Raw genomic sequence first — 22350 nt, 5'->3', positions numbered from 1 at the left:
AATAGATCTGTCACACCGATTCAGCGCTGACGAAAAGCATCTTTCACCTCATTACAGCCCAGCTCCTCAACTGGAGCCATAAGAAGTTGCTCGCATGGCACGATTGCACGGTCACACAGAGCCTTTGATAAAGGGTGGCCCACAGCTTGGTTTTAGCTGTGCCTCTGCCAAAAGAGCCCTCGGACATAAGCTGTGTCAGACTTACAAGAGGGACTGCCTCTGGGATGGGGAAATGAACACAGTCACATAAACAATCGTTCTGGTGGGTCAGGGACAGACGTTTGGCAAAATGAGGTGACTCTCATTCTTGCTGTGCTGGTTTAGGATGAAAAAAGTTATAAACAATTTATAAAAGGGGGAATATATCCATGGTCAGCTTTGAACCACAGCCATAGCATCACAGAATGATCTGGGACCTTTCTCTGCATCAGTGACCTAATTAGTTTTTTAGCTCAGATGCCAACACTGCCCACTTGAAACCAATCTGAATCTTCAGTAAGAATATAAGCACATCCTGAACTGTTATCCAAACATGAATATTCAAACCATTTTCTTTCTCCCTCACTATAGTTTTTCAAACCCTCCTTCTCTGTATCAACTTGAAGCAGGCACGGTGGAAGAAATGCACAGGAAAAAAGAAATGGGAGGAGATGAAGAAGGTACGAGGAAGCATCTTCTGTTGTTCAAGTGACTTTCTGCAATTTGTTCTGACAACAGCTCGCTCAGAAGTGAAACCGACTGTGTGTCATCCCATCTTCCAACAGAAAAACACTATGACAGAATATGAGCAACTGTGTTAACAGGGACTGAAAGCGGAAAATGGGATAACTGGGATATGAAGCAATCTTGTCCCAAACTGTGTTCAAACATAAAACAACTGCCAGTGCACAGATTTGGTGTATTTGTAGGATAGTTTAATTTTTAGCTGAGAAACACACAACAGAGTAGAGTTTAAGGCATGCAATCAGGCACAAAATTTCTCTTGCTTGCTTTCTGTGCTCAGACCTTCAGTGTAAGTTCTACGAACAGGAGTAGATACTACCTTTAATCTCTACGTCAAGCAACTCTGAGTACACACTCACAGTCTGAGGTTCAATGCAATGTTCGCGGTCGTTCCTGGAATGCATGAGTTACCTATTGGAAACTCAGTTCTTTCCTTGCGTGATTTTTTTCTATGCCATGTACAGAAAAAGTCATTTCATAAGGTAAATTCGATCAGTGAGAATATCAACAGAAGCAAAATAACCTTCTCCACGTATATACATGCTGCAACTACAGACATCTTGCATGGCTTTACTTTGATTGCTCTTTCACTGGATAATACAGGTAATAGGAAAAACCCTTTGATTCCTGCACCTCACAAGTTTTCTTCTAAAAACCAAACCAAAACCAGACACTACAAAGACACATCAATGGGGTAGTGAACTTTGCAAAAGAGCAATTCAAAGATTAGAATTGTGTGGATTTAGGTATATTGAATTAGAAACATCGAGGTATTGAAATAAACACCACAAGCACTGAGATGCTGCAAAAAATACATTTCCATTTGAGTAACTTTTGGTTAGTAGTAGTAGTGTAAAGCACCTTTGTGTCTACTATGGGGCAGTTGCTCTTAACAAGCAAATAAGGCAGTACCTGACAGGGAGCATGTTGCCAAGGAAAATGGTGTTCATAAGCAGTTACAAATGAGTATTTTCTCCCTTTAATGCCCCACCATTGTTCCTACAGCTTCTGGGTTTAGTTTTTATTATTATTATTATTATTTTAAAACATGATAGTCAAAGACTCTTCTCCCTTACTCGTGCATTTCTAAAATCAATATGATTAAAAATTAATCTACTGTGCATCCATGTGATGAATGTGGTAAGAGCTCATTCTGTGGTTTTCCCCATGAAGGTCCCCGTCCTGCATTTTTCAGTATTACTAAGACTTTTGCTGCAATTACTGGGAAGAGACAAATCCCAACTCCTAAATGTCTTTAAGCTGCCCACTCCCAAGGACTCAGTGGTATCAGAAGTTCCATCCTCTGCTGTGGCAGGCATTAAGAGTTTGTTATTACAGTGAATTTTCAAAAGAGGTAATCCTGAGATTACAAATAGTTGGCAAGTCCAGAACTGGATGGTCCCATTTCCTAAGCCCCATCCCAACAAAAAGATTCATGCATGGGTTTACCTCATTCCTATAGAGCAAAGCATTAAAATACAACTTAAGCACGAGATCAACTACTACTGAAAGTGCCTGAAGGAAGATTAGGACTTCATCATTAAGTCCTTTGAGAGCACAAAGGGAAAATTAAGTGCATAAGGATTATACCTTAAAACATGCATATGGAGGCACTGACCTCTTCTTTGATCTTCTAAACCACACAGGCCATTTAGCTCTGAGGGAAGAATCAGAACGCCTGATCCCACTCTTAACATCTAGCTAAGAAAGAGCCCATGGAAACAAGTTGCTTTACACGTTACTTGCAAGAGTGACTCAGAGTTAAAAGAAATAATCAAGTCTGCCAAGTGAGTTTGCAGCCTCAAAAATTACAATCTAGACTTAAATTTTAAAACCTTGATAGCAACCGTAGCGTACAAAACATATAGAATCATAGAAGAGTTAGGGTTGGAAAGGACCTTAAGATCATTCAGTTCCAACCCCCAACCTGGCCTTTCTGACAAAAAAGAGAACTATAAAATGATCAAAGGCTAACTGGGCATTTAGATTAGCTGGCACATCAACTAACATTCAAGGAAAGCAGTGCAAAAGTAACTGAGTAAATAATGAGAGAATGTGAAACAGCTACACTACACACTGCGAAGCTTGCAAATAGAGCACATAGCTAATGGGCTTTCCCAACTTCAACTGCAATCTTGCAACACTGCAGTGAATTAACTCAAAACTATATGAACACATAAAAAATTGTATGCCTAAATGTGCTTTGCAGCTCTGACACAGTCCCAGGACAACATGGAAGGCTCATTGGGAGCGTCTTCCTTTACCACCATTTCACCTTGGATTGCTTTGAGCAGAAATAAATTCCCACTCCTCTCAAACTTGGTGTAAAGGGCTAAACCACAACGTCAAGCTCCTGTTCCATTGCAGCTCTCAAAAGTTACATTAGGAAACCCTGAAATAATTCTCTGGGGCAAACAAAATCAGGCAAGGTGATTTTAGTAGATTTTAGTAAAACAAAGCCAGACTTTGTTGGTTGGTCCTTTGCCAAAGTATTCTTGCTGCACAGAGCAAGACTGTTCAGGAGACATAGGAGGGACCAGATGCTTCCCCATACAGGCATCTGACACTGATGTTATGCTGACATGCAGGATGTGCCCTGGTCAAGCTTTGCTGAAATCAGTGCTTTTGTTCCTAAGGGAATACAGGTTATCCCATCCTCTGAAGAAGGTGATTGTCTACTGCACAAATACTGAGGAAATCATTACTAGAGAAGTGTTTGATTCAACAATAAGGGCAAAGCAAAACAGGTCACCTTGAAAAAACAAAGTTACATAGGAAGGGATTGGATTCTACTGAGCTTAACCCTGAAAGATGCTGTCCCTTCATAATTAAGTTTGCTACGAATGACTCATCCACAAAGTAACGTGCAATTTACTCCTCAGCAGCTTCTCCCAGCAATTCAGGATGTAAAACCCAGTCACAAATAAAAATTACAAGGCAAAAATAGAAATCCAGGCACCCTATTTCCCATTTCTCATAATTATGAAGCCTCACAAAAGAAAATACAAAAACTGAAAGCATTTTAGCTTGTGAAATATGAAAGGCAATTCATGCTATGGAGGAATACCTCAGCCTTTTATGTAGGAAACAGTCCTTCCATGAGCACTTTGTTACTAGCTATCATGCAAAAACAATTAGTCGTTCAAGCAATTAAGAAGGTAAGTATCTCCTAAGAAGGTTTTGAGCTTTTCAAGCCCTAAATGCAACTGCTATAAACCTAGACTGTTCCTGAGTGTAATTTAGTCATTGTATTGCTCCTCCTGAAGGGATTCATCGTATCATGTGTTGTAAATTCTTGACGCTCTTTTAGCTGCGGTCTGAGCCTCTGGTGAATTCTCCTCTTGCTCCTCACACTTCTTATGGTTTAGGAATATGTCTGACTTCAAGAAGCGGCTGTAGCTGTCGTATTTCATGAGATTGAATATCTGGTAAGAGGGGGGAAAAACACAAAAACAATGGCCTAAGTAAAACTAGATTTTAAATGAGGACAACATATGAATTCTAATGTATTTTGGTTGTGTTAGTACTAAAGCACCACTCCAAAGCATGACATTAAAACACATTTCAATCACTCAGAAGGGGCTGCATGTAGCAAACCATACTGTAGATTCTACAGTCACTCTTTTCTATAGCATCCATATTAATTTAGGAACCAGATTATGATTTTCACAATAGCCACCTTTGAAAACCTTATAGTGAAGGTGGAAGGCCACGTGCCAAGGTCACTAGGTAGGATTTTACAGCTGATGATAAGATAACTGCACAAGTGGACAAGTCAGGACATTACCTGGTCCCCTTCCACTGCAGCTTTAAGGCTGCAGAGCCACCAGGAGCAAAACCCAGTGAGGGTCTCCTTCTGGAAGGGCAGTTGGAAGATATTCAGAGGGATGAAGAACAAAAGGTACCTTTTAGGCACCCTTCTGACTGCAGTTACTCTTGAGCATTACAGAATAGCTCATTATACATGCACAGCACTGGATAATTAAGAAAAGCCTCTAAATAATTTACACAAATACTGAAGCTGCAAACTGAATCTAGGACTGAAACAACTGGTTTAATCCATGTTCTTAAGCTTATGCTGATCTTCCCATCTCTTTTAGGCTACTACCCAACCAAATGCCAGGAATGGTCTCAGGCCAGACCAGAAATGCTGCAGGTACCTGCCACAAAGAGCTGATCTGGTACAGATGGAATTTGTCAGATAAAATGTGGCTTAAAGCTAGTGAGGGATTAAATTTATGCCAAGACCTGCCCTTCCTCTCATAGCCAGTGCACAGCCAGCATGGAAGCATGAAGTCAGTGCTGAGTATAGCTTTTCTCTCCTGGGCTTGAGTTTAAGCCCATCCCTCAATATAACTGTTTTCTATCCTATTTATAACCATTTCAGACAAAAAAAGACCAAAAACCTAGAACTCATTTGGAGTTCTCTGAAAACAAAAGGGCTTGGGAGAGGAGCTGAGAATCTGTTCAGGTGTCAAGGTCAGGACTATATTCTGCTTGGTCTTGAAACGGAGGGGAAGGAAAAAGTAAACCTCAAAACTATAATTGGGGAAAACCAAAGCCTACATCATCCTCTGCCTATTATTTCAGTGGCAGGGCCTCTCTGAGTCATGCTTCGTGACTGATTACATTTTATGGCACTCAGAGTAACTAAATTTCCAAGACTTGTTTCTGAATTGTGACCTGCATGAGTGGATAATCCACGTGTGGATAACTGGAGCTTTACCTTTACAGGCCTCATTTCTAACTGAAAGTACAACTGGGTAAAACAACTGTAAGGAGGAAAAGAAGTGATAATCATAGAATCCTAGAATGGTTTGGGTTGGAAGGGACCTTCAAGCTCATCCAGTTCCATCCCCTCCATGGGCTGGGACACCTTCCACTAGAGCAGGGTGCTCCAAGCCCTGTCCAACCTGGCCTTGAACACTGCCAGGATAACATAATCTGCAACTGCTTTATCATTTCATGTCCTCAAGGAACCTGGACAGGTAAAGGCTGACACATAAAACTTGACTGTTCTTATCTGTGCATTTGCTGAAATAACCTCCTGAAAAATAAATTACATGAAGCATTTTACTAACCACTGTTTGTTCACATATTCTAATAGTTACATTCATGTTTAAAACAGTGGAAATCTAGCTTTATAAGCTATATATTGGAAGACTACAAATCCCCAAACACCCTCTTGATGTAGACACAAATCAATGCAGTTAAGTCAAGTTACACCTCTTGCCATTGGCTAACTACAACTTAATTTTAGACCTCTCTTTTTCCTAGTGTCATTTATAGCATCTCCTACAGAGAAAGAGCACTAAGGTCAAATCTGCAGGAGTCTGGTCAACCAAATGCACAGAACAGAAAGATTTCTTAATCACATGCAAAGGCAGAATTCTCTTTTTCCCTCCTCTCCTCTCATCACCTCTGTGGATCAGGAACATTTAAACTCAAAAATATTTTGAAATCTACAGATTTCTATGAATCATTCTAACACCATTCAGGATGAACAACTGCCTGCAAGCTGCTTGTTTAAGGCCATCCCACCAGCACATCCCACAAACACACCCAACAAGTAGACCCATTTTAATCAGCAGGTCTCTGGACCTGCTTTATACTTCAGACACACAGTGCCAGCAGCAGTTAACACTGTTCTTTAGAGAACAAATTATACCATTCTCCATACCTTTATAAGGATTGAAAACCAGGGAAGATTATAACTCTTTCAGAACTATTATTACCTACCAGCAATAAACAGAAGCTTCAAGCAGTGGAAACCTGCAACAACACATAGATGCTTTGCATTTGGTTTTAGAAGTTCACAGACTTCCTTCCTACACTAGTGGGATTCCTCTACCACTGGTCTAGCATGTTTCCAGTTCAGGTATTACTGATCTCTGGCTGTTCATGTGCATGCTCATTTATTTGAACTCCAGTGGTCTTCTTCAACTTCACTTTCATAATCACTCATGCTGAAGGGCAGTGCTTAGATGTACCAGCACTTTCTTTTTCCCTTCCCCCAAATCAGAAGTTCATCCATGAAAAACTTTGCTTCTTCACATTGAAATTGAGTTTCAGACATTTCCACTGCTAATGACTTGGAACCTGCTTGAAAGACAGCAGAGTCTTTGCTCCTCAGACCAATTCCACTGACCGAGCCAGTGACCAGCTAACATACACAATACCTGATGTGAAATGGGTTGAACACACTATTTAAATCAGAGTGCTGCTTCTCTACAAAAGAGCCAAATGGAAAATACAGGTAGTCCTGAGGATGGTACAGAAATTAAAAGCAGTACAGACTGCAAGTGCTGGAAAGCTGCAGATAAGAGTGACTCACTTCCTAACTTAGGCATTAAAATAAGCTAAATAACAAGAAAATTTACCACCAAAAGACACGCCTGCAAAATGCCACTTAATTTGTACCAGACCTCCCAAGCTCTTTAGGAAAAAGCAAAGCAGATACCAACAACTCTTTTAAGTTCTGTATGTTACAGAAGAGGCTTTTTAGGAAATTGCATTATATTCATATCAATATAAATACCAAAACAAAGTGAAGAATCTCGAGCTCTCAAGGAAACCAGGGGCAACTATGGAAACAAACATCAGCAATGACTCAGCACAAGTGAATACACAGGAAAACGTAGGCACAAAGATAGTCAGCTGGGTGATTCTCAAGCTACTGGCACAGGAATCTGGGAGAAAACTTCATCCCATTTTCCAGGAAAGTCCTGAACTGCCTTAGAATGGTTGTGCCAAGACTCTTAACTAATCGGTCAGAGTTATACGGAGCCAAAAACCTTGGGTATGGTGTATCCATCCTTGGAGCAGCTGCACTAATATCCCCAGTATGAAACAACCCAGCTCCATGTGTGCTTATTCATTCCATGCCACAGGCAGCAGTAGGCAGATTCCCAACTTTCCAACACTAGCTTACGGTTAAAAAGCAGAGTCCATTAAAAGCAGACAAAACCCAAAAGAAACTGAAGAAAATAACTTTACCTGGTCCTGGAGCTTCTGAAACATGAGAGGATGAGGTGTCTCCAAAATGGTCTCGCTCAGACGGGACTGCCCTTCAACATTGACCTGGGAAGAAGCTTTACTGGACAGGAAAGTCATGTAAATTTCTTTAGCCTTTTCCTGCATCTGCAAAAGGACATATTTATTTAAAGAATTATTTGCTGGGGGAATATGCTCATACAAATATTGTTAATGTTTTGTTGAAGGCTGCTCCAAGTCACTTCTTGAGGTTCAGATCCTAAAATCAAAACACAGTCTGAATTACAAGAGAGAGCAAGTAACAAAACAAAACGACATAGATTAGCTTATTTGTGTCTATTCATTTGTACTGAAGGGAAAACATCTCTCAGGCCAAAATCCTGCACTGCCATGAGTGGAAGCAATCAGCGTTCAACACTTTGGTGAAAGAGCTGGCCTTGTCTTCAGTATTTAGAAGACTATTTTTACTAACAGATAATCAGCATGCTCAAGGAACCCAGAAGAAAACAATGTGGAAACTTACTGCAAGGCAAAACTAAACAAAGTTAGTGTATAATCCATGCTACTGCTAGATAACTGCCATACTACATGCTCTTTCGTAACTACATTTTTACTTCAGGGTAGCTCACATGCAACAGCGACTACATGATTAAAGAAACCCAACAGCTTGGTTAACGGTAAAGATAAGACTCTCAAGAGCCTCTGAAAACTGATAAATAAGGGTAGGTGTGACTTGCACAAAGCTGTTTGTGTTTGCCTTTATTTCAGCATTCTCTTCATAAATCAGTAATAGTGATAATACTTTGACCCAACCTAGCATCTTTAAGCTTCAAAGCAGTAAATGAGTGCTCACAATCCTCTGCAATTCAGTGCAAGCTCACTCTTGACCAGCAGGTTGGATAAGAAAGCCAGTGTGGGAGAAGAAAGCCAAGCCTCCCTGCTGCAATCTGTATTCTGCACACTGAAAACCAGCCCCATGCAGCAGTAGGCACTGTACAATCCTGAGCCATGGGTACTCATCGTCATTCCCCATGGCACATCTAATGAGCAGCTACATCATCACACCAGCATCAGCTAAAGGGCTGTGTTTTTGATGGGAAGTGGGCTTGAAGAAGGAAGCATTTAAGCCCTTGCCCATGAAGGAGTCAGAATGTCTTTCATGTTTTACAGCTGAGAATCAACATTTGGGGACAATTAGAAGAAAAGCTACAAGTGTTTGACAATTCCCAAGGCCTAAAGAGTTAACTCTCTCACTGCTGAAGGGAACATGTATTTTCCAGTATTCCTTTTCAAAACACATTATCCAGCTGATGGGTAGATCATATGCCAAGTGCACTGGGTCACAATGAAGTGTTTAAGATGATGTTCCAGTGTCACAGAGCAGGAAGGACTGTGTCAGCTGTGTCTGTTCTAAATGGGCAGTTAATCCAATCAATAGGACTGAGTTTAACTGGTAAAGTTAATACCTTGATGCAGACACAGTAAAGGTACCTTTACCTATTATCACAATACTGACTGTCAGCCCTACCTAAATAACTTTTGAACCTGCTGTCCAATTCCAATCGTATCTAAGAAGGGGAGCAAAGGACTGAGAAGTAATTAACCTCCTACTGATTCAATTGAAAAGAGCGGTGAGAGAAAGGAAAGGGAGAAGAAAAGCTGCAGTGCATCTTCAAAAGTTATCTACTCTACCTGAACTGCCAACATATACTTAGCTGCTGCCTAATCCGTGCACACATAGCTCCACATCAGCCACAACACAAAGTGCTGCTTGCCCAAGTAACACAGAAGCAACCTGGGCACTGTACAGGAGTACTGGAAGGCTTGAGGGGAAACATGAAACTAGAAGTACTGTGAGGAAGTTTAAAGAACATGGGGGGAGCAAGAGAATTGTGTGGGAGGTTGGTGAAATGGGGAGGATCTCTGGATTTGGTGGGGAAGAATGATAAAGGAAGTGAAAGGGCTCTGGTAGAGACAGGGGGTTGCTGGAGAGACACAGGGGACCTGACCTTACAGTAATGGGGAAATACGGAAATGCACAACTAAACATTACAGGTTCTGCTGTCCATGGAACAACTGCTATGTCTATGCTTCAGTAGTTTCAGTTTAACTGCAATTATGTTTTTAAATAAAGTTACAGCTATATATGTTATAAACCAGTATGTTTATACATCCCCCAAATGACATTCAGGGAGAGCCAGGTTCAGGCGGAAAAGACAGCAATGGTCCCAGTCAGTGCGTGGCATTCTTTGTTCTGTGTCAGCCTGAAACTAATGCCCCAGCACACAGGACTCTGCTCTGGAATTTAAACAACACTTAAACTGGGATCTTGTTCACAGGTGGTTATTAAAGGATTTCTGGCACTTTTCACTCACATCTGTGTGCTCACCCCAGCATCCGTGCCAAATTCCCATTTGGAGTACAGAGTTCTGTCTACAGAAATCCCCCTCGCTATTTCAAGTGGATACAATCTTCTTTCCCACTTCCTTTCCTAAGGTCACACTCAGCTCTGAAGCATGTGCGCTTCCCAAATGAAGTGAATGGAAGTCCCAGATGCTCATCAGTACAGACTCCAGCAGTTAGCAGCTGTGCAGCATTACCCAGTCTTGCTTAGCCATTGCCACATTCCACATGGGAAATGGCAGAAGAAACTCTTGAATAGGTATAGTTTGTTCTGAAATTGTTCTCTCCAAAGCTTGACATGGGTATTTTGATGGGTTTGAGCAACAGCTGTAAAGATTCCTTGTTGTTTGAAGCATTTATTACAATCTGTAATTTATTTTTAAAGCTCCACTGCTAGAGAAGAAACATTTAAACCTTGGGAAGTAGCACAATGGACATGTTGTTTGTTTCATCAACAGTCACAAACGCAGCAGCGTATGACTAACTCCAATAAAACATTTAAAGCTCAATTTTATTCCCTTAGCCCCACCACTCCCATTTCAATAATTAAATGTGTCCCAAGATGAGGACCATATGGGTGGCAGCAGAGCTCACTGCTACAAGTGGACTTGACCTAATTCCTTCCTCAAGTCTTCACTAAACATTAAAATTTCTATTTTAACTCCAACTTTAAAGGAATATCCTTTCTTTTAAACTACAGAGATGTGTCTCGAGCTGAGGGGAGGAGTTTGTGCTTTCCTGCTGCAAGAAGATAGGCTGAATCCAAAACCTGCCTAGACCAGTGATGTAGTTTGCTTGCTGCCCTGATGCAGATGCTGAAAACCTGCCCTGCTTCCTGAAATGAACATGAGTTTTGCATTAGCTCACCCAAACAGGAAAACAAACACAAACTCATGGAGTAGTCTGGTCTGAACTCCATTTCTGCCTTCTGACTAAGCGTTCTCACCACTAGTCTAGAGCCAACACAACAGTCAAGAGCCTGGCTTCTTCTTGCCAGCACTCCCTTTGGTCCCAAGGTCCAGATGTATAGTGGCACACATTCAAGAGGAAAGGAACAGAGAGATGTATCTGTATCAGATCTGCCTGTGTTGGCTCGATAAAGTCAGCTTCTAGGCAGAGCCTGCGTGACTGTGGTTAGAGTAAGGACTGAACCAAATTTAGTAAATCTTGAGGAGAATCCCAAGATATTTCCTTAGAACAGCACTAACACAATTTGCAACCAACAGAAAGCAGGAGCAGAGAGAGCCTGCATCTACCTGTGAAGACAAGAAAGGACATGAGGGAAGGACAGAACATTTACTGAGCCCACCAACTTAATGATACACCAGTCTACACAAAACCAAACACTGCTGCAGGCTGACACAGAAGGGATGACAGTAACACTAGGCACTATGAACGTAATCCATTGGCCAGGTAGCCACCTTTGTGCAAGTTTAAACCGACCAACAAAACCCCCATACTTGTACTCTCATGTCAAGTACTGAAAAGTTTATTTTATACTTTAAAAATAGAGGGAAAAAATGCCATTCAGTCTGGGTTAAATTGAACTCAGCTTCATCTGACCAAAAGTCTAAGTGTCTATGAGCTAGTTTCTGTGGTAAACCAGCTTTAATGAGAAGCAGGTTATAAAACAAATAAAAAGATGCTTTTAGAATATCTTGCTCACATCAGATAGACACAAACTGATTTCTGCAAGAGACTTTCAGAAGACAAATTCATGCTTCGTGCTATCATAAGCACTGAAAAGATTTCTGGGTTTAGTGCTTTTTCTAGCTTTGTAAAGTATCTAAACAAGGCCATTCATAAGAAGCAGCTATAAAAACCTACTGTAAGTCTGTGCTATTCTAAAGCACATTCATTGTAACCAACTACAATAGCTTTGGCAGTTCTAGGCTCCAGATTGATCACGCTGTGTAATGATGGGTACTGAATAATTGAGCTAAATGGAACCTAGTTAAGTCTCTGTCCATTCATTCAAGAATCACTAGGCCACTATCTCTATATTTCATTTTCCCATTTCCTGTACTTGCATGAGCAATCCTGAAATAGCTAAAAAGATGGAAATTATTCAGCAAGAGAAAATATGACTGTTATACCTTTGCAAATTGGGGAAGCTTAAAGAAGGACTTCCCACTTTCATTTCCATTTTAAAATGCAGTTTGATACCTGTCCAAGGGGTCTCAAGAAAAGGCAAGGACCCTTGTAAAACCTACAAAGCAAAAACAACTGCCCTGTATAATGCAAAGCCTTCTTCCTATCTGCATTTGTAGAGGGAAGGGAAGCAACTAAAAACTCAAATCTGAAGTAGTGCTGAACATTACAAAGAGTACAGTCAATCTGAATATGTTCCTCTTCTTGAAAAAATATTATTTTTGTATTTTTTATGTATTTATCAATACCAAAAAATATTCACAACTGAAACAAGCAAATTGTTGTGAGGGGGATGCTTTTCCAGTGCAACATAGAGAATATTTACAGAAAGTAAAGCCCCCTCTCAAAAATATGTTTTGTTGAAAATCAGGAAAATGCACTGGGAAACAGTTTCAGCTGAAAATATTTGACTGACCTTAAGAGAGGTATGCCTGCACTTTATAACCATAGAATCCCAGATTGGTTTGTGTTGGAAGGGACCTTAAAGCTCATCCAGTTCCAGCCCCCTGCCACAGGCAGGGACACCTTCCACTAGAGCAGCTTGCTCCAAGCCCCTGTGTCCAACCTGGCCTTGAACACTGCCAGGGATGGGGCAGCCACAGCTTCTCTGGGCACCCTGTGCCAGCACCCTCACAGGGAAGAATAATGCCCCCAGGAGCCCACTTCCCGCCCGATTCCTATTCCCTGACAGTTCTGATGGTAGACAAAGTCTGCATGGTCCATTTGAAGCAGGTTTAAGTGGTATCTTCCCAGCCTCACCTCCTCATGGTACTCTACTTATTTTGGCAAGAAGAGCGCAAAAGGGGCTGTACATTTGCACCTGTAGCCTTCTAAAATGTTCCCTTTGGCAACAAGAGCTGCACACATGCGAAAAGCATAAAGGTGGGATTTTAAAAGTAAGAGCTTATGGCATTTAGGAGTCTGACTCTCAAGGGCAGTGATGCTCAGTTGGAGTTTCGAAACTAGTTCATTCCATTCTCACAGAATCCTCATCTCAAAGGTCAAATAAATTTGGAATTTCTCAAAAATAATAAAAATCACAAAAAACTGTTTCAGAAAGAAGCAAACCAAGCACAGTATATTTTAGGATGACTCTGTAGGCTCCAAAGCCTAAATATGAAAGTGGATTCTGTGCTCCTGATGGATCTCAATGTAGACCAAGATCTAAGCAGTGGAAAAAACTTACTAGAGGTGGCTTGTTGAAGAATTTCCAAGAGAATATTTTCTACTACAAAAATACAGCTTTCATGAAAATGAAATGCTCTGCAGACATCAATTGCAGGTATCAATTTGAATACATATTTAAATTGTATTTAATTTCAATACATATTTAAACAAAAAAAGCCTAAATGCGCCCTCAATTTCTTTTGTTTTGTAACTTGATAAAGCAAAACTTTTCCTGTTGGTATTGTAAAACACTTTGCTGATTTTACGTTCCACTAAAGCATTCTACTGGTGTGTATTTTCATGTAGTGGCTGTTATGCTTTAAATAAAGGTCTTGAATGAAACATCTTTATATTTTCAAGCAAGATGATGCAACATCCCTGAATGAAACCTTCGGCTATTCCCAAGCAACAACAGAAAGTTCAGAGTTTTCATAACATGGGAAACATGACAATTCCAGCATTTTGTTTTCATTTTGTTTCCAAACAATCCCACCACTGCGATCTCAGTGCAATTCCTTCAGATCTATTTATTCACACTCACATGAAGCACGTTATGCAACAGAAATGTTACAGCTTCAGCTCTGCTATGGAAGTTGTTGACAAGTACAGCTTACTTAGGAAACATACCTGTTTTTTCCCCTGTGTTTTCTTAAACTCTTCACATGCTAACCAGAACAAAACATTTTCTTCACTAAATTCCTTCTTTAAAAACTCCTAGGGAAGAGAAAAACAAACAAACAAAAGTTAGGATCCAATTTCTCAATTGTTTTTCTCTCTTCCTACTATAGCTATTAAAACTAGACCCCGGGCTTAGCTTTACCAGGGTATGAGTTTCCATAGCATAGTATAACAGAACCACTGCATTAGTGCATCCGCACGCTACCGAGGCACAAATGAACAAACTTATTGAGCACTCTGAAAGTGCATTCCAGGAGAATGAGCAGCTATATTTAACCTCAGAGCACACCAGTAACTAACAAGAAGAGCTTCTTCAGTCTCTGAAATAACGTGAGTGTTTTTACAGTCATTACTCAAAGGGAAATCCAAAAATACATTAATTCATTAGCAGGTGAATATAACGAACTATTTTAATGAGTCACAGATCACTTGAGACTCTCATCTAGTCTCTTTCTGATTTTTAATGAGTAAAATCACTACAAATAGAAGTGTTTCTAATCAACACTGGCAATTCATTTAAGTAAACTAAAGCAGAAGATGTATTTGTGTTCTCTAGACAGTGCTTAAACAAAGCACATTTCTCCAGAAGTGAGGCATGTTTTAAAATGAGGAGAAAAAATTTGTATTAAATCTGTTTATAAAACATGATTGAAATGTTTATAGCTCTGAGATCGTCAGTTTTTTCTTTCAAATGTTAGAAAATAGAGAATAAGTAAAGCCAAGAATTAAATAGTACCAATATTACTTTTTTTCCTAAAGAATTCTAAATCCAAGTGGTTTGTGCATCTATTTTACATCACTTTCCAAACCAGTCTGCCAGTAAAACATTTTATCCCAGTGCATTTTATCAGTTCTTGGTGTGGCAAAACCATACTGAAGTAGGCAGTTCCTATTCTTATAGCTAGTATGGCAAGAAGGCCTTGAAAAACCAACTCACCACCCTCACCCAACTAAGCCTCAAGCCTGTGTTTAGAGCTGCACCAACCCACACTTTGTAGTAAACTTGAAGGAAATTCTCTTCAGTACAGCTGCTGCAACACAGAGTAAGAGCCACACAGTTACCAAGCTCAGGAGCTGTTAGCGATAATTCATTGCTTAAGGACAATGTATGCAACTAAAGAGTGCAGGAACAGCCCTCAGTAATAAATAATGCTTGGCAAAAGGGATCGGTGGCTCAAGGACTGTAGTTTATCCAACAGTTACTTGTTAATCCTTGTAACAGCTGATAGAACCAATTAGAAAGATGCAACCAAAAATCATCCATTGCCTTAGGAGAGCAAGCTGCAGTAGCAGTGGGCAAAAGGCACTACCTTAGGAGCCCCGCGAGTGCCACAGCTCCAACTCTGCCCATCTGCTCAAGCTACTTATCTGGAAGGATGCACACCTATGTGCTTACAGCAGTGGCACCATTTACCCTGAGACTTAATTCAGCTTTAAATCCTAATTTCAGTTTATTTAAATATCCATAGTTAATACAGCCACCCTAAATCGTTTCACTCCTTCTGGATCTTCGAGGAGGCTCTCCAGTGATGTAGCCCATTTTGAGGTTCCTTTCAAGGTTTGGTGGCTGCTGCTTGGGTGCCCCTCGCTGTCATTTATCTCTGGGAAGAAAATGGGGAAAAAAAGCCATTTTAGTTAGAAGTGATGAATGTCACATACATGTCTCCCCCACTGCCCTTTGCATTCCTGGATTACAGCTGCTCTCTTAAAAGAAACACCATAAACCTGAAATTAAACACACACATACTTGAATTCTGCTTTGCTTGTAAGGAGGCAGAAATGCCTTGCAGTGTTATAACTCATGAGCATGTAAGTAGGTGCTGTCACTGGTTTATAGGAGTTCAAGCATTTTTTCTTGCTCGCAGAACACAGTGACCGCAGCCTGCATGGTAAAAGGACCATTTGCTTCTTTTGTCCTGGCACTGTCAATGCCTTTGGCTTCTATAAAGCAAATCCTGGGCAGTCACACACATGAAATGTATTCTGAAGAAAAGGATCATCACTGGAGGTTGGGAAAAGGCAAAGAGAGAAAGAAAAGTAATGCTTTGTTTAGTGGGAAAACAAGTGCAGTATGTTAACCCAGTCTAAAGGGAGGAAAGATGGCAGGAGAGCCTCAGTCCAGCTGAGTTGACCTGTTACTGGGCAAGTAGCATCTGGGTGGGTTTTATGTTTCCTTGTTTTCAAGTCCACTGAAACACTGCTTTTTTAAGGACTATGCCCACACCTTACCTGCCAGCCAGGTTTCTCACACACAGGACAGAAGGGATAAACCTTGAGTTTTTGGTTGAATTATGCTGCATCCAAGGCTGGTGATGCCAAAAAAAAAGGTATGCTGGCTACCCATCACAAAACCTGTTATTTGGGAAAACTCCAGGAATTTTACCTCTTATCTGATAAACCCTAGAACAGACATAAGGTATGCGGCTTCCTTTCCTCTCACTCATGAAATGCTCAGGAAGTGCAGGTCATGGACAGTCAGGCTAAGAGCTCCACATCAGGTCAGGGCACACTGGAAAGGTGCAAAAAGTTCCTTCTGTAATCAACAAAAATTCTATTTATTGTTATAACAAATATAGAACTCTGCTGTTTTTGTGAGACCCTCCCCTGCAGTCCTGCGTCCTCCCAACACAAGAGGGATGTGGAGCTGTTGGAGTGAGTCCAGAGGAGGCCACGGAGATGCTGCGAGGGCTGGAGCAGCTCTGCTCTGGAGCCAGGCTGAGAGAGCTGGGCTGGGGCAGCCTGGAGAAGAGAAGGCTCCTGAAGGGGAGACCTGAGAGCAGCTCCAGTGCCTAAAGGGGCTGCAGGAAACCTGGAGAGGGGCTTTGGACATGGGCCTGTAGGGACAGGCCAAGGGGAATGGCTTTAACCTGGCAGAGGGGAGACTGAGATGAGCTCTTAGGCAGAAGCTCTTCCCTGGGAGGGTGCTGAGGCGCTGGCACAGGGTGCCCAGAGAAGCTGTGGCTGCCCCATCCCTGGCAGTGTTCAAGGCCAGGTTGGACACAGGGGCTTGGAGCAAGCTGCTCTAGTGGAAGGTGTCCCTGCCCGTGGATGAGTTTTAAGGTCCCTTCCAACACAAACCTGCCTGGGATTCTACAATACATTCATTCTTCCCTACCAACTTATTGGGGGATTTTCGTAACTTCTGCTTAAGTTCTGTTAAAAACCCTTCCTCCCTCATGAAACTGAACTTCAGCCAGCAAGTATCTCAAACATTATCTATGCAGACTTATACTATCAGACACCCTTTTCAGCTGGTCACTAGAATGAGAAACGCTAAGGTTAAAGCCCTACAACACACTGGCACGACAGCAAAGCCTGCTGAGTTTTGGTTAGTAGAGACCTGTAGAGTCTATTTGTTTTTCTAACAGTGAGATGGCCACTGTTGGAAATGAATTAACATCTCCTCTTCTCCCTTGAGAGAAGTTAAGGTTTCTATACAGGAGAAATTATAGAGCTGGAAAAGAGGTAAACTTTCTGGAGCTGTGGATTTCATACCCGTTGCCTAATGCTGAGTGATGTACACTGATGCCCTAAGTAAATACAGCTCTATAAGAAAGGACAGCACCTAAAATAATCAAGCAAATGTAGATCCTGTCCCTCCTCTGCCTGCCCTGCTCTCACTATGTAATGCAGATACAGCACTAACCTGAAATTTCTTACACAGTGAATGCATGACCCTGTGCCTGCACAAAACCTCTCAGAATCCAAGATCTTACCCCTTTGGGTAAGGACTGTGACAGACTGGCCTCCAAAGCAGCACGTATAAGCTCTGTATATGTACATATATATAATCTCTGTATAAGCAAGTATAAGATCTGTATAAGAAACACAGTCTGGTAAAGGCCAAGAGTCGGAACCTGAGGACTGTCTGAGCCCACTACTGCATACTTCATACATTAACACAAGAGCACAGCGAGTTAACTGTGCCTCAGTTTTCCTCTCCCTCATGCAACAGGATGTGGTTCTTGATTATCACTTGCAAATTTATTTTAGGAACCTGAGCCTGGGCATCTAATCTCCATAAAACCTGTGAGATTTCAGTGGGAATAGCCAAGTACACTGGAACAGAACACAGTTACCTCTGAGGAGCTTCAATCTCTTGTTATGATCATTCACCTGCAAGCAGAATGGCAGCTCTGTATGTAGAGCTGCTCATGGCCTGAAGAACCAGGCCATTCCCCTATTTAATACAGGATTTAGATACGATATGGGAGATTTTGTTTCTAGTGTTTCTTTTCCAGCCAAACTTGAAGTGGACATTAATGATTACTCTGAAAAAGCATGTGTTTCAATGAGCCAATGCAATACAGGGCAGACCCAGAGCTAGTGCAGCACAGCTCTTGTCCTGAGCAGTCCCCAAAGAGCCTGCTGGGAACATCACCTGGCTGGTACCACCATGGACCAGAGCTACGCAGGCTCCCTCCTGCCAGGCCAAGTACCGTTAATCCCCATGCTCATTGTTCCTTTGCAACCTCCATAAAACTTCAGCACACATGTAAATAAGCTGCACATGACACATGACAGTAGGAAACACCCTGAAACTTTATGAGGATATTAAAACTGCTGCATATTTTTATTACAACCCATTAAATATGCCATCAGAGAAAAATATTCTGATACAAAAGTGGCCCCCAATTAGGAGCATAACTTCCCACTCCACATGCTGGAATCATTTAGCAGATCTGGTGTGATTTCTATTTTAAGAGCTCAGAAGATAGGGAGGAGGTTTTCCCCACACATGATTCCAGAACCAACTCCCAGTCGCAGATCCTATAACACGGTACTAAATTACCTTAAAAATGATACTTCCACTGAGGCAGAATTTAATGAAAGTCTGAAACAATTTATTTTCAAAGGCAATGCTGCAGTAAATGTAATTACATGAACGACCCTCCTGAAAGCTATTTATCTCTGTGTGCTATTTATAAAGATAACTTCCTCCTGTTAAAATCACCTAGTGACAGTTACTTAATACACGCAATACTGATGTTTAATAACCCAAATGTGCACATTAGTATGATTATTTAAATGAGGAAGGCAGCATGTGCTGATATGGAAAAATGAGAGATCATTTTGAGCATCAAAAAAGGGAATTATAAAATGGCAGATCTTCCACCAATATTTCTGTAAGAGTAACACATAGACTGTAGAACAGATGATGAATATGGTAACTACACTTCCTGCTGTCTTTTATACAGGTTAGAAACCAAGGGGCAGGGAAAGACAACAAAGCAAGCACCATGCAGCACGAGAGCGCGGCTGCAGAGCCTCTGCTTGAAGCAAACTTCACACTGAGTGTACGAGTGCAACGCAGCTCTTACATGATGTGTGGTGGCCAGATGCTTCTACATGCACAGTAAATGATTAAGTCCTTACATTAGCAGCACTATTACTTTAGAGGAGAAGCCTACATTAAGACAACAAGTAGGTAGTTGCATTAGCTGGAGCATAGAGAAGAATCATATAGAAGCTGCCTTCTCCCATCACACAACAGTTCTGCATCAGACTGCAGATGAAGGCTCTTTTCAAGCAATAGACCATAGAATCAACTCAGTTGGAAAAGAGCTTTAAGATCATCAAGTCCAACCATTCCCCAGCACTGCCAAGGCCACCACTAACCCATGCCACTGAGGACCTCATCTACATGGTGTGTGAACACTTCCAGGGACAGTGACTCCACCACTGCCCTGGGCAGCCTATTCCTAAGCCTGACTACTCTTTGGGGAAGGCATTGTTTCTGATATCCAGTCTAAACCTACCCTGGTGCAGCTTGAGGCCATTCCCTGTGCTCCCATTGCCTGTTATCTGGGAGCAGAGACCGACCCTCACCTCTCTCCATCCTCCTGTCAGGCAGTTGCAGAGAGTGCTAAGGTCCCCCTGAGCCTTCTCTCCTCCAGACTGAACCCCCCAGGTCCCTCAGCTGTTCCCCATCACACTTGTGCTCCAGGCCCTGCACCAGCTCCATTGCCCTTCTCTGGCCCCACTCCAGCACCTCAATGTCCCTCTTGTAATGAAGGGCCCAGAGCTGAACACAGGATTTGGGGTGAAGCCTCACCAGTGCCAATGTGACTGTAAGTGCAGCACTAATAACACTGTAATTATCAGCTGAAGTCTGGTGTCAAAAACGACAAACACTTGCATTCTCTACGCAGGAACTTGGACTGAAACCACAGAAAACATCAACACCAAAACACACAACTTTGGAGGTCAAACCTCACTTCTGGCTCTTGCTTTCAACAAGTACAAAAATGTGGAAACCCATCAGACATTCAGAGATTAAGGCACAGCTAATTGAGTTCCACATGCTGACTGTCCGCCTTCCAGAGGGACTACACACTACAACAGCTTCCCAAGCTGCTGCCATTCCCAAACTGCTGATAGATCAGGCTGTGTGGCTCCGTATCACACAGCACAGACTCACACCCTTCAACACAGTGCATCCCTCACCTCGATGCCTCTGCTACCTGCACATGCACTTTCTCTATGAGCTCCTTAACTAAAGACAACCAGCACACAAACAGCAGAAATGACAAAAGCACCATGTAATGAATGTACTCCTTATTCTATATTTAAGCATTAATATATGATGTTAAACAAAGCCTTCTCAATTTCTTCCTGAAGAACTGATCACACCGCCTGCATTTCCCCCTTTGTCACCTGTGAGCCACAAACCTTTCTTATTACCTTAGAAGTACTCTGAATACCTTGTTTTCCCTAGAAACCACCGCAATGCCCATCCAGCAACGATCACCAGTCTGGAATTAATAAACCCAAGGTTATGAAACAGTGGGAAGCTTCATCAGTAAGCAGCTGAAAAGGGAAAATTCCCTTACTTTCCATGTATCCGAACGCCACTGGATGAGTCCTCACACACCAATTCTTTCCTAGGAGCAGCTGAGTTTCAGCCCTATACAAGGGCTGCCCAAAGCACGAGCCTCAACATCCTCTTCTGCCTGTCTCCGACAACAGATGGGCACTGGATTCCACTTTTAACTATGGGGAAGGAAACCGAAGGGACGTTCCGCTTTTGTAGCATCTCTGGAAGCATTCACCAGACATCACCCCCCAAAATCAAACCCAACTCCAGACACACACACTTGACTCTTCTTAGGAAGACTGTAACTTCTGATCCTGCTTTATAAAATGTCTTATTTACTGGGATTCCGAGTTTGTGACTTCTACCTCGGTTAGCGATAAAACAATAACCGTTTTGAATAGACACCGCACCAGAGGCGCCCTGTAACAGCACGAACGCGTTAGAACGCCTGTCAGCAGCGCGAACCGTGCAGCCCCGCGTTTATCGCTCCTCAGTAACTCCCACTCCAGCTGAAGACGCTCCCTCCAAAGGCAAACTCTCCCAACGTCAATCCAGAGCTCCAACAACCACGCTCTGATGTTGCCTCGCCAACACGAGCAGCGGCAGGCAGCAGCTCGCAATTAAACCGCGGCTGATGAGGCATAATGAGCCCGAGTAGGCTCCAGTTCCCTCTTCCGCGCAGCGGCCGGGGCGGGAAGAGCCGCGCTTCCTTCCCCGGCGTGGCCGGTCCCCCTCACACCGTGACCCCCGGCACCGCAAGAAGCGAGGGGACCCATGAGGGGACCCTCTCCGCAGGCTGGGTCCCAGCCCCGCCGCCCGCGGGTACCTCAGAGCCGGAGCGGCCCCAGCAGAGGAGCGGCCCCCGCCGCGCTGAGGGGCTGGGCTCGCCCGGCTCCCCTCAGTGAGAAAGGGCGGGAGACCCGCGGCGGGACCGGGCTCGCCCGCGCTTTTCCAGCCCTCACCGCTGCTCCGACGGCCCCATCCCCGTTACCTGAGGGCGGCCGCTTCCTGCTGAGCCGGCTCACGGCCCTGTTGAACATCTCGGGGCGGCCGCGCGGCCCCGCGCTGCCCGGAGCCGGAGGGGGGGCGGCCGCGCCTTCCCCGCTCCCCGCCGGGCGGGTCCCGCACCGCCCCGTCCCGCCCCGGGCCCCGCCGCCGTGAGGGGGAGCAGCTCCGGGGGCTGGTGGGAAGGCAGCGGCCGGGCTTGGAGATGGAGCTGGGCTCCTCCGCGCCGCGCCCCGGGCTGAGCGGGGCAGCGCCGTTTACACGGTAGCGGGAGGCACCCGGAGCGCCAGCGAGACGTGGCAGCGGGGGGGTCTCGCTGTCTGCAGTGCCTGTGGGAGCGGCACCGCTGCCAGCCGTCCCCACGGATCCCCTGCCCCTGCGCTTGAACAGCAGCCTTATCTCGGTTCACCCAT

General features: G+C 43.2%; 1 protein-coding gene across 2 annotated transcripts; it reads right to left on the bottom strand.

Moving 5' to 3' along the window:
• Window positions 1-892: 892 nt before the first annotated feature.
• On the bottom strand, window positions 893-22083 carry RGS10 (regulator of G protein signaling 10). 2 transcript variants are annotated; one of them, XM_061458626.1, is made up of 5 exons: window positions 21924-22083; window positions 15598-15716; window positions 14065-14151; window positions 7720-7863; window positions 893-4148 (listed from the first exon to the last, which is right to left on the bottom strand). In XM_061458626.1, exons 1-5 carry the CDS (start codon window positions 21970-21972, stop codon window positions 4002-4004), a joined length of 546 nt encoding a protein of 181 aa, XP_061314610.1. In that variant the 5' UTR covers window positions 21973-22083; the 3' UTR covers window positions 893-4001. The 2 variants fall into 2 exon arrangements, with proteins under 2 accessions (XP_061314610.1, XP_061314611.1); XM_061458627.1 differs by lacking the exon at window positions 21924-22083 and adding an exon at window positions 20949-21057.
• Window positions 22084-22350: the final 267 nt, after the last annotated feature.

Source organism: Pezoporus flaviventris, unplaced genomic scaffold, assembly GCF_033815535.1.
Source record: "Pezoporus flaviventris isolate CSIRO_AGI_PZ_B2104156 unplaced genomic scaffold, CSIRO_AGI_Pfla_v1 ptg000029l, whole genome shotgun sequence".
Lineage (NCBI taxonomy): Eukaryota > Metazoa > Chordata > Aves > Psittaciformes > Psittacidae > Pezoporus > Pezoporus flaviventris.
This window is presented reverse-complemented; position numbering and strand designations above follow the sequence as displayed.

What these genes read in the sequence shown, in the direction of transcription:
- RGS10 (XM_061458626.1), bottom strand. Translation starts at nt 21,972, where the DNA reads ATGTTCAACAGGGCCGTGAGCCGGCTCAGCAGGAAGCGGCCGCCCTCA. An exon ending in CAGGAAGCGGCCGCCCTCAG is followed by an intron (nt 15,717 to 21,923) that starts GTAACGGGGATG and finishes TTTTCTTCCCAG; the next exon opens with AGATAAATGACAGCGAGGGG. An exon ending in TTCAGAAGCTCCAGGACCAG is followed by an intron (nt 4,149 to 7,719) that starts GTAAAGTTATTT and finishes CCCTCTTACCAG; the next exon opens with ATATTCAATCTCATGAAATA.